Below are 17,956 nucleotides of genomic sequence, written 5' to 3' on the forward strand. Positions count from 1 at the left end.
TGCATTGAGGCTGCCATAACTGTAACCAGAACTATCTACATTACCCTTGTGGAATAAAGAGAGTAAATGATCTAGCAGTTATGTAAAGGGTGCAAAAAAGGGTGAACTTGTTCTCGTAAACAAAAGTCATTCCATACTTTAATATGCCTCCCATATGCCATAAGGGTTTTCTTATCCTAGGCCTTACACAGAAAGTCTATAACCTGTTCCAAAATTCCTGCCCAGCAGAAAGATTCCCTGACAGAGGCCATACTGCAAACCTCAGATTCCTGACTGGGTGTATCCGTTTCGGATCCCGAGGTAGATACACCTTAGGAAGAAGTCAAGGTGCAGCTTTCAACAGGTGAAGAGCCTGTCAATTAAGTTTGAGCCCTCAAACTGGCAGAATCACTAATACTGATGCCTTGTCTTCCCTTACTTTTCAAATGAAATCTTTCCTGGCTCTAAAGGGAGGGAAAGCATAAAGGAGTGAATCATTATTCCAACAGAATGATAAAAGCATCTGTGCCCAACACCTCAGGATCTGGTTTCCAAGAATAGAAGAGATGTAACTGAGTGTTTTGATGAGTAGCAAAAAGAATCATAGACGGTTCTCTATAAATTCTGCAAATGTTTCTAAAAACTGTGGGCATTAATCTCCATTCTTTATTGAAATCACTCTCATGAGATGGTAAATCAACAGTAAAATTCATAGAACTTTGGATGGATTTAGCAGATTAGTCAATATCCTGCACACTAGCCCAGTAAAAAAATTTTCAGCTATGTTTAACAAATGTTTAATGCTACCCTAATAATTAAAGCCCACTACAATGTGGTATTATCTAATTTTATTCTAGTAATATCAAGGTGCAATGGAACCATGCGCGCTTTGGGGTCCGAGGGGTCTCCAAGCTCATGGGTTTGAATCCTGTCCATGGTCATAGTGTAGGATGGGCTTCCTCACTCAGGGCAACAGTTTCCTAGTGGGTGGGCTTTGAGATAGGAGGTACCACAAAAAGTATCCCCTTTAACCCATAAATTCCTGTGAAAAGCCCACATGGTAAAAAAATAAATAAAAAAATAAATAAAAAAAAAGTTATTCCCTCAAAAAATTTCTGGGCTGTTAACTAACCAGAGACAGATATCAAGTTAAACCTTAGTACTGGGCAATGAGCAAGACAACAACTGTCAATAGATAACTTGCTGTGCATTATACAGATCTCATCCTTTGTCTCTCCTCTCCCAGAAACCACCCCTTATGTTAGGGTTGTTCCCGGGGACATCTAAACTCTTGCTGAAAAAAATATAAGGAACTGCTTCACCTTAAATCTCTCTGAATTAATATATTTCTGCATAAATTGTTGAGTCATGACAACAGTGGGGTCCACCGTGGTACAGTGGAACCATGCGTGCTTTGGGGTCCGAGGGGTCTCCAAGCGCACGGGTTCGAATCCTGTCCACGGTCCGAGTGTAGGTTGGACTTCCTCACTCTGGGCAACGGTTTCCTAGCGGGTGGGCTTTGAGATAGGAGGTACCCCCAAAAAGTACCCCCTTTACCCCATAAATTCCCGTGAAAAGCCCACATGGTATAAATAAATAAATAAAAAAACAATGTTACTCTCAAACAATATGTCACCTGTCATGTTCTTATCCTTAACACTTTTCTAGAGAGACTTAGGTCTAAGGTTATCAGTAATGAGATCATTCCTCATCAGTCAAGTAATTAAAACATTGGCAATAACATGCAAAGGTCATCATTGACATTAAATAGACTAACATCATGCCAGGATATTTGAACTGGCATGGGAGTTCACAAATCTGATTAAAAGACATGAGAGCCTCTTCTAATAAAGAAGTCTGAGCTAACTTGCTATCCAACATGTGACTCTGTGGCCCGAGAGATCAGGTGGAACCAGTAATTTGTTAGCCTAGCTCATCTGTCATCAGGAACCACATGTAAATAAGCCCTGGTGTTCTTGGCTGAAATGTCTGTAACACAGGGCCATTAGTACCATTAGCATCAAAAGCTGTTCCTAGTCATGACCAATAAACCTGTGGTGGTTTGCAAGTTCAGGAAAGCAAAGAAAATTCCTGTGAACTATTAAATGATCCCATATTAACTTGGGAATCCACTGGCTCTGATGCAATCACATCACCTGCTGCAGCAAGATCAAGATCAGCAATATGACAAGCTTGAGGAAGATGGGTATGCAGCCCCACCAGGTGCACAATGTGACAATCCCTGTGATACAACAGGTGGGTTACATTATCCACCTCAGCCTCCACGTCACTATGGTGTCACTGTCACTCAAAAATATTGCCCTCTGGAAAAGAGGCGATGCCGGCATGCCAACCAAAACAGTGATTGACGGTTATATCATACAAGACATACAAAACGGGGCAGGATAAGTAAATTTAAAAGGAAGATAAAAGTAAATTCCCATAACACATATCACCCTGGAGAGGGATTTTAGCAGAGTAAATGAGATGTTGATGACCAAACCTGTGGGTGATACCACACTAATTGTCTTAGCACACGCTTCTGCGCACGTCTTGTTGAGCAAAAAAAACACACAAAATTGTTACGTCCTCTGTGCCCCATTAAATGGTCACAGTGAAGAAAAAGCAACCTCAGAGAGCCACCATGTAGACACACAACATCTACACCAACTCTATCAAGCAGTTGCTGCAAGCAGCCACACATCTGAACCCTGGAAGCACCTACTGTGTTCTGAGCCTTGGTACCAGCGCACTGTAAATCATGCATGACAGCACGCTGTTGGACAGCGCAGCTGATGAGGAATTGAATAATCAACACTATAAAACACTACTAAAAAAAAAACAAGAACACCAACAGAGTATTCCACCTCAGTAATAAGAAATATTTAAAACAAGGCTAAGGATTCTGAAGAATTCAGAAAATTGTCAGAGTATGAGACTATGAAAGCTTTTCTTAATTGGTAACCTTTACTTTGACAAAATATTAATGCCTCAATTAGTAATATGCTATTGGGCTGGCTATCATTGGCAAATAACATAATTCTTCTATCTCTTGGTGTGTTTCAAGAATAAAGAAATTTTTCAAAAAGATTTTAATATATATGCCAGTATTGTCTCTCTCACTTCATTTTGCTATTACCACGTTTCTATAAACACTCCCAAAGGTCACTGTCAATGGGGAGTTTTCAGAATTAATCCACCAGATGTCACCACTAATACATGTCCTTTACTGACATAAGCTAAATTATTATTGTATTAAATCCCAGGGGCATACAGATCCATAGAACATTGATTATTATGTTACTGTTTACATTCTGTATCTATTTTTAAATATCCTGTATAAAAAATTTTGGGAGAAGTTGGTCAAAACAAATATTTTTTTGTGATTATCTTGTAATACTGCTATCAATATCTTAAATGCAGCATATTACAAGTTTAAAACCTATTGACTTGGCCAATGAAAAAGGTAAAACTTTGCCTGTACTATATAATAGTATGACCCAACTTACTCAAGTAACATCATGATATATGTGTATAGTTATTTTCATGGGAATTTTAGCATCGCTTTCATCAAGATTGAGAAGTGGCAAAACAATCGAGCAAAGAATAAGCATATCACTGAACAGCTGTGGATGAGGAGGGAAAAATATGTGAAGCTTTCCTCCGCCTCATGGCATAGTGGCATGGACATTACAGCAAGAATTAACTATTTGTCCAACAGCGTATTTGTTAAGTTAAACATGTGGCTAGCCCAGGTTGGGCTAGACAGCAACACTCTCGTCAAGATACTCAAGTTGCCTATTCTTGATTAGAATTGTTGTTTCCATTAACTACTAAGTTGAACTGTGTGGTTTGGACTTTCAAGTGACACAGATATTTTGTTTTCATGTTTACTGTCGACTGGATTAATACACTTCTGATCAAGGGTGTACTCTTTTGGAAATGTGGAGATGACCAAATAAGCCTTAATGCCAGTTCACTAGAAAATCAACTTATATACATTTGTTCAGGAATAGGGTTTGATTTCGCCTGTGTTACTACTTAGAAGGAATTATGTAGAAAAATATATCATGACAACTTATTGCATCTCTGTGTTTATAGAATGATACTGCAGGTATGTTCTATATTACCCTGTGAGAGCCAAGGGGACATGTATTGTACTGCCACCTGGTGACAACCACTAGTTCCAAAACTCCCCATTCCTGTTAAATCCCATCCCTAAGTGTTGACCTGTCTAAAAGCCAGTCAGTTAACACCACCACCATGATGACTAAGTAACAAAACGTTCAGATGCACACTACCACTAAACAATATTCAAAACTAAATTTGGTGAATGTTTTCCATATATTTAGACAAATTCATAAACTTTTCAATCCACCTATTACTAAGATTGACAGCTCCAAATATAAACTCGCAATATGCAAATACAGTCGAGACTCAATACTCGAATGTCTAAATACTCAAACTTTTCAATATACCTAACCCTCCGTTATTGCATGAAATTGGTATAAAAAAAAACAGCGCGATAGCGGAAAACCTGATAATGGAAGTGAATAAATAGGAAATAAATAAATTGGTGCCTCAATCCAAAAATTTTCTTAAAAAACCAGTTCTGAACAACAGAATACCATGTGCGAGACTGAGGGGTAGTGGTGGTGGTGCCAGTGGTGATGGTGGTGGTGAGCAGAGTGACTGGAACCAATCTGCTCCCTCATTCAAATCACATGACGTAAATACACAGCAATGATTGGCTTCTGGCTCCACCTCTTCCTCATGATCATCATCTTTCTCCCCCTCCACCTCTTCCTCCTCCTCCTCCACCATCTAAACATTTGTCGGTGTGTGGCTGGGATATGGGTAGTACTACTACTTCTATTAGTACTACTACGGGTGCACGATAACGACTTTCCAGATACGCTAAAATTGAATTTGGAAGATTTTCATAAGTGCACAAAAACGTCTAAACACGATAACAGAAGGGCGTAATAATGGAGGGTTAGGTGTACTTGAACGCAAAAGTTCAATTTAATACTTGAAAAAATTACTGATAGTCAAACAATCACACACACAGTTGTAAGCAAATGCGTTCCCTTTTCTCTCCGCCAGAATAACATTTCCCACATTCTATCTTTAATTTTTAATTTATAAACTTACATTAACACCAAAGGCATATTAATGGTGAAAATATATGGTAATCAAACAGCTGCACATTTGGTCGTATACAAAGCTCTGTCATCTTCCTTCTCGCAGCTGCCATAGTACTGTTCTGATACCGTATTACTGATAATGCTGGTAATACCGGAATTACCGTAATACCGATATACCAGATGCCAGTGCGCATCTTTAGTCCTACTGCAGTCTTGAAATAAAACAACATTCTTCTGCATTCTGTTGGTAGTTTTTAATTTAGAAACTTACGATGACACCAAAGAGGTTTATTAGTGATTAAAATAAGAAATCTGGTGAGAGTGCAAGTGTTAGTGAGCCACATTTCTCCATTAGTGGATTCACAGGAATCACACCAGGAGCAAAGTTAGAAAAGACATTTTTATGGATGGTGACTCATCCTCTAGTGACCTCCCTTCTCCTCCCCACCCTTTTCCCCTCCTCTTCTAAGTTATCCATCACCAACCTTCATTTACGGTATGTAAAAAAAAAAAAAAAAAAAAAAAAAAATATATATATATATATATATATATATATATATATATATATATATATATATATATATATATATATATATATATATATTTATATATAAACTTGAGGTTTTGCTAAGATTGGAATGAATTACCTGATTTATAGGTATCAATAGTCAAACTTTTTAATACTCAAACAACCATTTGGAATGAATTAAGTTTGAATATTGAGTCTCCACTGTAATACAAATAGAATATCGTAAATTGCTAAGTCCTTGAAAAATCTTTTGTACTTATTCAGTGATTTATACGTTAATATGGAAGACCAAGAGATAGAATAAAGCTAAGCAAATAAAGATAAGGTTCTTTAATCTTAACAATTACTTCAATAAGTTGATTGTGAGAAACAGCTGTTGGTATCCAAACCTCCATCCACTGCAAATTTTCTCATCTTGCTACTCCATCGATATTCCTTCTTATGAATGACAGTCAAACTCATTAACCATGACCATATCATTAATGTTAAGCATTATTATATTGCCACCATCAACAGAATATTATAGCAGACACAAATTAATTTCAGATTAAAGGGTGAAGATAAAAGAGGTAAACAAACATAAAGGTAAACAACAGAAAACTAACTGGGTTGTGACTCCAAGTCGATGTGGTGCATTTTGGAGGGTGTGGTGGGTCTTTGGAACTCTCCCAGTGGCATCTTATTCCTCCCTGCAATTCCTCCACTTCTCTCTACAAGGCAGGCCTGGGCAATCTCCTCCAGTTGATTGGAAAGTCTTTCATCTGCTCTGATTTCTACAGCATTATCCTCCTCCTTGTCTTCCCATTCTCCCTGCATGCCATGATATTTAGCCACTTTTTCATCTCCTAAATCTGTATCCTTGCTTATGGAGAGAGATTGTTTCTCTCTTCTTTAGATTTAGCAGAATTTCTTTCCTTCCTCTTTACCCTATGGTCAAGAACTTCTAAAAGCTGTTGATGTTTTCTAGTATATTTGTCTAAGTCATCAAAAAATCCACTTAATAGCTCTCTGGTTGGGGACTTTCTGATAGGTTTAGACAGTCCTAGAGAAGGATCTGGTAAGGAATCAATGAGCTTTTTGATGCATTTCCTGACCCTTGGTGGGGGATCAGAATACCAAGTGAGACCATAAGGGGTATCTGGAGTTGGCATGGCATCCAGGTCTTCCTCCTTCTTTGCCTGATAAAATTGGGTAGTGCCTGGAGTTGGACACACTGCAAATAGAGAGAGAGAGAGAGAGAGAGAGAGAGAGAGAGAGAGAGAGAGAGAGAGAGAGAGAGAGAGAGAGAGATAGAGATAGAGATAGAGATGAGATGAGATGAGATGAGATGAGATGAGGTGAGGTGAGGTGAGGTGAGGTGAGGTGAGGTGAGGTGAGATGAGATGAGATGAGATGAGATGAGATGAGATGAGGAGAGAGAGAGAGAGAGAGAGAGAGAGAGAGAGAGAGAGAGAGAGAGAGAGAGAGAGAGAGAGAGAGAGAAATTTTCTTTTAAGCAGAATTAATATTATTATCTTATCTGTTCTTTTGGTAATATTCTTCTCTATAGGAAACTTAAAGTCAATATATGAAAAAAGATAAATCAATGATGCAACATTTGAGTGAGGGGATAGAAAAAAATTCCAAGCTAAATCCTTTATCCTCAATATATTGAAAAATCTTGATTACCAAACCCTTTCCCCTTTTGAACAAAATTTAAAATTCATAATTACTTTGGTTGCTATACCATAATTCAATACTTGAAGAAGCTTCAAATATTAAAAGACAAAGCAAAAGCTGCCATTTATTACTAGTTAATAGTTTTCAGAAATACTTCCTATATGTCATGTATTTGCAGGAGATAAAGTGTAAGACAGTAATTCAATCAATGAAACAAGGTACGTATGATCTTGCTGAAAACCCTTCGTGTAAACAAAGTTTTCAGCAAGCTCAGGAATAATGCCGAGCCAGCTGTGGCTCACTTTATAATTCCCAACATCATCACTACTGCACAACTGCATTTTCCCAGAACTCTTTCCAACAACAAGATGTCTAATTGCTATGATCATCTTCATTTTGATGGTAAATGGGTTACTCTGTAAGCCTTCCTGTACTTGATCAGCAAAAAAGAGAATACCTGCACAATCTAAACAGTATCTTCTGATGAGTTCTCTGTCACTAAGTTTATTCAATGCATCCTTTCTGAATAAATAATTTGTGAGATGGAGATGTTATGAAGCAGCCACCTTGGGAGTGGGAGTGCCTGTCATAAGCCATGAACACAAGGTTGATGGGTGTCTGGAAACAAATTAATTTAATTTTACATTAATTTTTAGGGGAAAATAGTTTTTTTTTTTTTTTTTATTCATTTTTTTTTGGATTTCAAATGGCACTCAAGATTTGTTCCTGAGAGAGAGAGAGAGAGAGAGAGAGAGAGAGAGAGAGAGAGAGAGAGAGAGAGAGAGAGAGAGAGAGAGAGAGAGAGAGAGAGAGAGAGAGAGAGAGAGAGAGAGAGAGAGATGGGAACAGTCTATGCCATTGGGTAATTTTAGACACAAGGTGGGACGCATGTAGCTTATCTTTAGTGATTGGTGGAGACAAGGATGGTGGGAGGAGCACTAGGATTTCAAAGACAGCATACGGTGTGTGTAGTTGGTATCCAACACATTATACGGGACAACTAAACTGAAGAAAGCTCAGAAAAGAAATATGACGCCTACATAGGCGTCACCGTATTTGCTACTAGGGCTTCATGACGCCTACATAGGCGTCACCGTATTGGAGGGGTTAATAATTCACTGTCACTCAGTGCCACGGAATCGAGGTTATCCTCATAGCATGAGCGTATTTGAATACTAAGATATGATATCCATTATAGCATGCAATGGAGGAGTGGAAACAAATATCATGGGGAAAGACAACACACAGGCTAAAAGGTTACAAGAAGAAGAAGAAGCGGCCGAGTCACAACGAGTCTCCCACTTCGTCTGTGGCTGATCTCATCTCTGCTTTATTTTTTGGTATTCCATGTAAGATTTCACTTTATGCATTACAAAACAATCCTTTCTGGGGGGCAAGGTTTGTAAAAAGCTAATAGAAATGTTGTTTTGTGAACATAAATGCGAGAATGTGAGAGAATTTGTACGTAGCTCCTCTAACTTTCAAGGACTCATATGACATCATAAAAGTAGTGGTAAACCGGTGGCTCAATATGCTGCCAAACGTATATATAATTTTTTTTTTTTTTAACCCATGTGGTACGTTGGGGACCAGCCCAGAACGCATCCCCCCAATTTCTATTATTTCCTATGGGAAAATTACGTCCGCTTAACGAATTTTCACTCTACGAACAGCTTTGACACCCTCTATCCTGTTCGTTAAGCGGAGTATTACTGTATTTGTAAACTGAAAATATATTTTCCTTCAGAAATCAAAGTGAAATGGAAAGGATGTATTGAATGAACTTAATGATGCAAAATTCACTCGATGATATTGGTTAGACCATGTAGATCATCAAGAGAATCACAGGTGCTATGGAATCAATGAGTGCCAAAAACTGTTGGTTTACATAGAGGCTTTTCAAGGGATTAGATTTAACTTATCTGAAAGATTAACATATTGTCTTACCCACTGTCTCTTTTGTTCTAATATATAAAAATTAATAAAATATTTACACAAACTATGAATCAGTAATAAACTGCAGCTTTTGCTGTAGTCTATTTTGTTGGAAAATCAGCAATGTATTTACAATAGATTCAAATACTACAGCAATCTTAGCTGTCATATTAAGTCTTCTCATGCTGTAAAATTAATACACAATAATTATTGGAGTAGATTTTTTGTTATCTAATTATAATTTCAGTAAATTTTTAATTACCTTTAGTTAATTCAGCAAATACATCACTTTGATTCTACAATGTTCTCTAATGACTTTTGAGATTTCAAAGCAATATTTTTGGATTTCTAAATCAATTAGCTAGTTTTTCATATATAGTGTAACAATCAAGAGATAAATAAATTGTAGAAAACAAGATTTTATGTTTTCCTCTGCTATCTGTTGTGTCATTCCACTATTCAAAATTGTTCTTGTAGCAATAAAGAGAAATAAATAATAATAACCAATGTTTTACAATAATAGCAGGCATTTGATACTGACATCCCAATATTTAACCACCATGGGGTTTCTAAAGATGATGCCAAGAAAAATAGATCTGTGGTGCTATTCAGAAAAAAATAAATAAACAAATAAAAAATTAAACTTTTAAAAAATAATAAAAACATTTATATAGTATGAAATTAACAATATTAATGTGAAAACTGCAGTATAGAATTTTTTCATATACCACAACGCAAACTGATAAAATACAGATCACTAAAATATATAAAGCATAACCTCCTGGAATCAAAGGGTTTTACAAAATAAATAAAAGATACTAACTTCTACTGATTGCCTCCCTGTTAAATGGTCTGTCAGGAGAGAGGGAAAGAGGCACTTCAGCTGATTGGATGGACTTGATTTTTGCACATGAGGAGTTGGAGGTACTGCCTCCTCCTCTTCCTCTTCTACCTCCTTCCTCTTTTCTTCTCTCACTGCTGAATCTAATAAGAAAAATTATATTAAAACAAAGAAAAAATATTCTATAAATGACTTTCAAACATTCTGATTACAACTCTGGTCAACATCATCCCTGAAGTAACTATAAAATGGTTTCCTTAAAGGTAGTTTCCAACCAGGGAATCATTCAAAGGAAAAGTTAATTCAAGCAGTTGGCTATTTCTCCTACTCTTTATTCATATTGTAACTATCACTTACCCTAATGCAATAGAGTTAAATCAAACAATCTAGTTAGAGCCTTATATATGATACTGGTTAAAATCTCATTTGTATTAATTGTTAATACCCAGATTCAGTTTCTCTCAAAGATGCAAATAACTTGGGCTAGCTTTGCAATGAAAACACCTGCATAGCTAGGTGCAGGACTCAGTTACACATATGCAAGATCATTCTGCTCTCCTGAAACTATTAAATACATGATGTCACCACCTTGTTTCACCCATAAACAATAAAGGGAGTATTACAACTGCCAAATAACTTCAAGTTGCTGAGAAAATCACAAACCACATTCGAAGGGGGCAACTATAAAGGTCACACACTTATGAGGTGTATCTTAATCTGTGAGCTACTTCTCTCCAAAAGACAGATTCCTTACATCCACAAACTATTATATCCTCCTTTTGGCAAGCAGTAAATTTCACACTCTCCCAATGGACAGGTAATTACCCCAATACATGGTTTAAACTCACAGAGAGGAAACAACCACTACTCAATAGAGAATCTCTATATCAACTTGTTCCAGAGTTTCCAATAAAACTCTGAATCCCAGTAGCAATTACTTACACAAAATGGCAATAACTCATTTATAATACAACAGACAGCACCCAAAAATGTTGAGAAACCAGACTCAGCTCCACTACAGCCCACAATTACAATAGACAGAGATGGGCAAAAAGATTTGTGGTCACCAAGAGTCTAACTGGACAAAACATTCAGTTCATATGACAAAAGATAAAGGCAGTGGGCACAGGATGGGAAGAGCAAAAAGATGCTGCCCTGCTCTCATGAATCTTGTTACTAACTCCCTCTATAAAGATGATTATTTCACAAAAAATGAAATTTAATTATATTATATGCTAGGTCAACTCAACTCTTTACTTGTCCACTACACAAGACTCAACATAAGCAGGCAAAAAGAATATGTAAAAATAATTTAAGGATATTGGTTAGATATGTGAGATTTTTTAAAGTACAGCGAAGACTCAAAACTTGAATCTTTTTAAAGTGAAACTTTTCAATAACTGAATGCAAAAATTTGACTTGATGTTCACATTTCCGCACACATGGTTGTAAACAAAGCTCTGGCCTCTCCCTCCCCAATGCTGACAGTTGTCCCATTCTGGTACTGGTAGTTCCGAAGCTAAAATACTGGTATTCTGGTGCACTGGATACTGGTGCACATCTCTAGTCTCACTGCAGTCATGAGAACAACAATATTCTTCTGCATTGTCTGTAGTATTTCATTTAGAAACTTACATTGGCACCAAAGAAGCTTTTTAGTGATAAAAATAAGGAATCTAGTGAGAGTGCTAGTGTTAGTGAGCCACAGCTCTCCAGTAGTTGGTTTACAGGAATCACACCAGGAGATGAGTTACCAGACATCTTCATGGATGGTGACTCATCCTCTGAAGAATAACTTCCCTCCTTCTCCCCACCCTTCTCTCTCCTCCTCTTCTACATTATTGATCACCAGCCTTCACTTACAGTAAGTGCAAATGAAGATTATGAATAAATTCAAATTAGTCTCCACTGTAAATGAGCAGGCAGGGGCAGGTAGTTATTGTGCCTCAAGGTGCATTCTGTCTCTCTGTCTGTCTGTCTGTCTGTCTGTCTGTCTGTCTGTCTATCTGTCTGTCTGTCTGTCTCTCTCTCTTTCTTAGCTTCTTTTTACTATTTACTTTCACATAAAAGAATCATAATGCACTTAAATAAATACTGTATCAAACCTTCTATGAAATAAATACTGTATCAAACCTTCTATGACCATGAATACCATGAATTATATATATATATATATATATATATATATATATATATATATATATATATATATATATATATATATATATATATATATATATACTTACTCCATAAGTCCATGATGATGTCTTTCCTTGGTAGCTGCATGGTATTTTTGTCACTGCAATCTACCAGAAAATCATTTTCAGGAATTTTTTTGCCACTTCTGGCACACTCAAGAAGCCAGTCACAGGTCACAACTGGGATGTGCCACCTTTTAGCTGCATTATATTTGGCTCCAATGGGAGTAGGACACACCAAATGTGTGTTGGCTAGGATGTTCTTATCAGGCTTGCTCATCTTACTAAATGTTTGTTGGTTTCTGCAAGAAAGTGATAATATATTTATTCCAGTGTGTGTGTGTGTGTGTGTGTGTGTGTGTGTGTGTGTGTGTGTGTGTGTGTGTGTGTGTGTGTGTGTGTGTGTGTGTGTACTTACCTATTTGTGTACTACAGGGCCCGAGCTAAGCTCTCTGTGTCCTGTCTCCTTGTCCATTCCAGTCATATCTCTCTTTCATATGATTGACACACACCGCATCAACGACATGACTGCTCAATTTATTCCACTTATCAATGCTACGATGCGGAAAACTGTATTTCCTCACATCATTTAGACAGATGTCCTTTATTAGCTTTTTTCCATGTCCTCAGAGATGATTACTTGTGGTCACCTTTATCAACTCTCTATCCAGTATATCAATCTTGTTCACCACTTTATACATAGTTATCATGTCTCCTCTTGTTCTTCTCTCTTCTAATGTGGTCAGCCCCAGCTTCCTCAGTCTTTCCTCATAGTCTAACTCCCTGAGTCCTGGTACCATCCTTGTTGCCAGCCTTTGTACCCTTTCTACCTTTTTCACATTTTTCTTCATATGCGGTAACCAGACACATGCTGCATATTCTAGCTGGGGTCTTATTAAGGTACATATCTTCTTCATCATTCCTTCATCTAGGTAGTGGAATGCAAGGCCAATATTTTGAAGCATGTTGTATGTTTTCCAAAAAATCTTGTTAATGTGTTTCTCCGGTGACAAAGTGTTTTGCACGATTACTCCTAAGTCTTTCTCCTCATTGGTCTCTTTAATTTTCTCATCACCCAGCCTGTAATCCCTGTTTGGTCTGTATCTACTTCTTCCCATTTTCATAACATGGGTCTTGTCTATATTAAATTCCATCTGCCACTCCTTACTCCACTCATATATTTTATCAAGATCTTCCTGTATCTTGTTACAATCTCCCACATTCTTTACTCTCCTCATAATTTTAGTATCGTCCGTAAACATGTTCATATAACTATCAATTTCTACTGGCATATCATTAACATAAATCAAAAACATGATGGGACCCAGCACTGACCCTTGTGGAACTCCACTGGTTACTTTCTTCCACTCGGACTTCCTTCCTCTCACCACTGTTCTCATTTCTCTTCCCATTAAGTAATTTTCCATCCATTTTGCTAGTTTATCATTTATTCCTCCAGTCATCTTTAGTTTCCACATCAGTCTATTGTGTGGTACTTTATCAAAGGCCTTTCTCAAGTCCAGGTAGATAGCATCCACCCATCCCTCTCTATGTTGTAGTATGTCAGTCACTCTTGAATAAAAACATAATAAATTGGATACACACGATCTTCCTTTTCTGAAACCAAACTGCCTTTCACTCAGAATGTTTTCACTTTCTAGATACTCACTCCACTTAGCTTTAATTACTTCTTCACATACCTTGCACAATATACTAGTCAACGATACTGGTCTATAATTTAGCGGTTCCATTCTACTACCATTCTTATATATAGGCACAATGTCAGCTCTTTTCCACTCTTTCGGGACTAATCCTGTTCGTATGGAGGTTTCCACAATATCAAATACGGGGTTCAACAATTGATCCTTACATTCATTTAGCAACCTCCCAGATATGCCATCAGGCCCCATTGATTTATTAATATCCAGATTGCTTATAATTTTCCTTACATCTTCCTTAGTAACCATGATGTCCTGCATTTGCTTTATTTCTGTAGGCCTTCCTCCCATAAAATGCTCCTCCTTTGTAAACACTTTGCAAAAGTTGTCGTTCAAAATTTCAGCTATATCTCCAGCATCTTCATATACTTCTTCCCGTTTTTACCTTTTCTATTGCCTCCCTTTTATTTAGTTTTCCATTTATGAATTTGTAAAACATTTTGGGTCACTATCACAGTTTTCCACCACCCTCTGTTCATATTCCTTCTGTGCTGTTCTCCTTACTTCAACATATCTATTCCTTGCTGTTTTGTAGCCTTCCCTTGATAATACATCACTGTTTTCTTAAGTTTCTTCCATGCCTTTTCTTTGTTCTTTTTGCTTCTTCACAATTTCTATTAAACCACTGTTTATTATTTAAAGTCCTCTTTCTGTAATATGGCACAAACTTTTTCACAGCAGAGTTATACAAATCCATAAATTTATCGTATTTCAATTGCATATCTCTTTCCTGGTATACCACGGACCAGTCAATTTCATTAAAGAACTCCCTTATATGGTTATAATTTGCCCTAGTATAATTTAATTTTTCCTCCCTGCGTTCCACAATCTTATTCGTGCTTAATTCTGTATCCAGCTCAAAGCTTAGGACATCATGATCGCTTTTCCCCAAGGGACTTTCATGTTCAATTTCCTCTTTTAGAGAGATTCCCCTGGTAAATACCAAATCCAACCTTGCTGCAACATCTTGTCCCCTGCACCTTGTTGGTGATCTCACCCACTGTGCCATCAAGTTATTTGTTGTTACATTTAACAATTCTTCTGCCCACTCACCACCATTCACCACTTTGTAGTCTTCCCACACTATTTCTTTGCAATTAAAGTCTCTAACTATCATCACTCTACCCTTTCTGTTGAGTTCTTGCTTCATTCTGTCTAGAGTATTTCTCATCACCATTTGGTACTGTTCATATTCCCAAGCACTGGTTCTGGGTGGTATGTATACTGTTATAATATTCATGTCCCTCTTGCCATCTGTTATAAGCATACTTATGACTTCCTCATTTCTCTTACTATAGTTCACCTCCTTCACTATCAGATCTTCCTTAGTAAGAACCATTATACCACCACCTCCTTTATTTTTTCTATCATTTCTCCATACTTTGTAGTGTTTTACAACAAACCAGTCTAGCTTTATTTCGGGCCTTAGCTTTGTTTCCACTACACACATTATGTCCGGTTCGTTATTTCTTAGGTAATCCATACATTCTAGCCTCTTAGACAGAAATCCATCTATATTCGTGTAAGTCACTTTTATTCCATTCCTAGTCTCATTCTTCCATGTAATACCTATTCCGTCTGTTTTATCCACCACTTCTTTAGCCTCCCATTTCTCATCCTCCAAAAAAACTTGGTCTTTTCCTCCTCTGTTCTTTCGTCATTCCTCTCTCACTTCAGATACAAGCTCCTTCATTTTCATTCTCTCATAACATAACATAACATAACATAAATAATAGGATAACAAAGGGCCACCAGGGCCCATCTAGGTTATCCTGTATCAGTCGCACAGTGACCTCGTCATGAGTACTTAAAGATACACTTACAAGTACACAATACATTATATACTAATTTTAAATATTTGGCCCATTAACAGGGCTAAGTCCTACAGCGAAATCCTCTACAATTTGTGGTCCCCATACATGGGGATCATGTCTTGCTTAACTATAGTAAATTTCTTACAAAAACTATCATGCAGTGCTATACATAATTATAAATCTAATAAATTTAAGTGCTTATCTAATCTGTTTTTAAACATTGTCAAACTAGTGCTATTTACAACCGTCTCTGGCAATGCATTCCAGAAGTCTACCACCCTATGACTAAAGAAATATTTTCTTATATCTAACCTGCAGCCTTGCTTTCTAATCTTCCTGCCATGATTTCTAGTCCTATTTCTCTCCTCTAAGGTAAAGAAAGATCTCACATCTATGTAGTTTGTATCTGAGAACATTTTAAATAACTCTATCATATCCCTCTTATACATCTCCTCTCAAATGAAAACATGTTTAATTCCTTTAATCTATCTCTATACTCCAGGCACTTTAATGCTGGTATCATCCTAGTTGCTCTTCTCTGAACTGCTTCTAACATGTTGATATCCTGCCTATAGTGGGGTGACCAGGCCTGTATGCAATACTCTAAATGGGGCTAACATAGGAATTATATAAGCTACGCACCACTTCCTTACTTTTATAACTAACATTTCTATTTATAAAACCCAGGATCCTATTTGCCCTATTTCTTGCTTCTAAACATTGCTTTGAAAATTTCAGTCCTGTCTATCACTACTCCTAAATCCTTTCCTTCCTCTACTGCCTCTAGCCAACATCCCTCCATCTCATAGTTAAAGTTTGTGTTGTCTTTACCTAAATGCATAACCTGACACTTTTAGAATTAAACTCCATCTGCCACCTGTCTGCCCATGCTATCAGCCTGTCCAGGTCTCGTATTCTGTAATTGTCCTTTTCACCCTGTACTGCACATGCTATCTTAGTATCATCTGCAAACTTTGATACTTTGCTACTAATTCCTATATCTAAATCGTTAATGTACACCAAGAAAAGAAGAGGTCCTAGCAATGATCCTTGGGGTACCCCACTAACCACTTCCTTCCACTCAGACATTGCCCCATTTAATACTACTCTCTGTTTCCTATCAGAAAGCCATTCACTAATCCAATCAACTAACCTACCCCCTATCCCATGTAGTCTCAATTTGTACACTAGCCTCCTATGCGGTACCTTATCAAACGCCTTGCTAAAATCTAGATATATAACATCTATGCTATTTCCATCATCTAACTCCTTGGTAATATATTCTAAGATATCGAGCATATTTGTAAGACAGGACCTCCCTGATCTAAAGCCATGTTGGGTATCTCTAATTAATCTATTCTCATTTAAATGCTCCCAAATACTACCCTTAATGATTTTCTCTAGTATCTTACATACTATACTAGTTAAACTGATCAGTCTATAATTTTTCGCATCATCCTTCCTACCTTTTTTAAATATTGGAGTAACATTAGCTAACTTTCAGTCCTGAGGTATCTCAGCAAACCTAAGTGATCTTTCAAAGATTAACTTAAGTGCTTCAGAAATACTGTCTACACCCTCCCTAAGTACTCTGGCATGTAGCTCATCAGGACCACTAGCTTTCCTATCGTCTAGTTCAAGAATAAATTTCCTAATAATTTCCGGTTTTATATCAATATTTTCTAAAGCTCTTAAACTACTCGTCGCACTGTTTGTAACAGGATTTCCTATTCTTTCCTAGTAAATACTGAAGAAAATTGTTCATTCAATAATTCTACTATGTCTTCATTTTGATCCACTACTACTCCATCTTTTCTGAGTGGTCCAATCCTATCCTTATTTCTTTTATCACTGACCTTGTAATAACTATATAATTTTTTGGGATCTTTACTCCTAGCTCTAGCTAGTTTTATCTCTGCCTGCCTTTTACTTTTTTATAACCTTACTCAAATCATCTCTGACCTGTCTGTACCTAATCAAATCTACATCTTCCCACTTTTCTGCAACTCTCTGTATGCCTCTTCTTCTCTCTGATCTGGCTACCTATCTCATGAGTCCACCATAATGGCTTCCTGTTTCTCTGCCTTATATCTTTGTAAGGGATACACTGCATCACTATACCCTTTACTACAACCT

General features: G+C 37.1%; 1 protein-coding gene across 2 annotated transcripts in view; it reads right to left on the bottom strand.

The window, feature by feature from the left end:
• LOC123514717 (DNA topoisomerase 2-binding protein 1-A-like) overlaps window positions 1-12,593 on the bottom strand; it is a 61,112-nt gene extending 48,519 nt beyond the window's left edge. Inside the window, exons 1-2 of one of the 2 annotated variants that reach the window (XM_045272788.1) lie at window positions 12,337-12,593; window positions 10,073-10,233 (exon numbers count right to left, since the gene is read on the bottom strand). In XM_045272788.1, coding sequence (XP_045128723.1) covers window positions 10,073-10,233; window positions 12,337-12,341 — 166 coding nt within the window. In that variant the 5' untranslated portion in view covers window positions 12,342-12,593. Of the gene's footprint in view, window positions 1-6,260; window positions 6,869-10,072; window positions 10,234-12,336 lie in introns of those variants that run through there. The other variant, XM_045272787.1, reaches the window with a different exon arrangement.
• Between the last annotated feature and the right edge of the window lie 5,363 nt (window positions 12,594-17,956).

The sequence above is a fragment of the Portunus trituberculatus genome, chromosome 38 (assembly GCF_017591435.1).
Source record: "Portunus trituberculatus isolate SZX2019 chromosome 38, ASM1759143v1, whole genome shotgun sequence".
NCBI lineage: Eukaryota > Metazoa > Arthropoda > Malacostraca > Decapoda > Portunidae > Portunus > Portunus trituberculatus.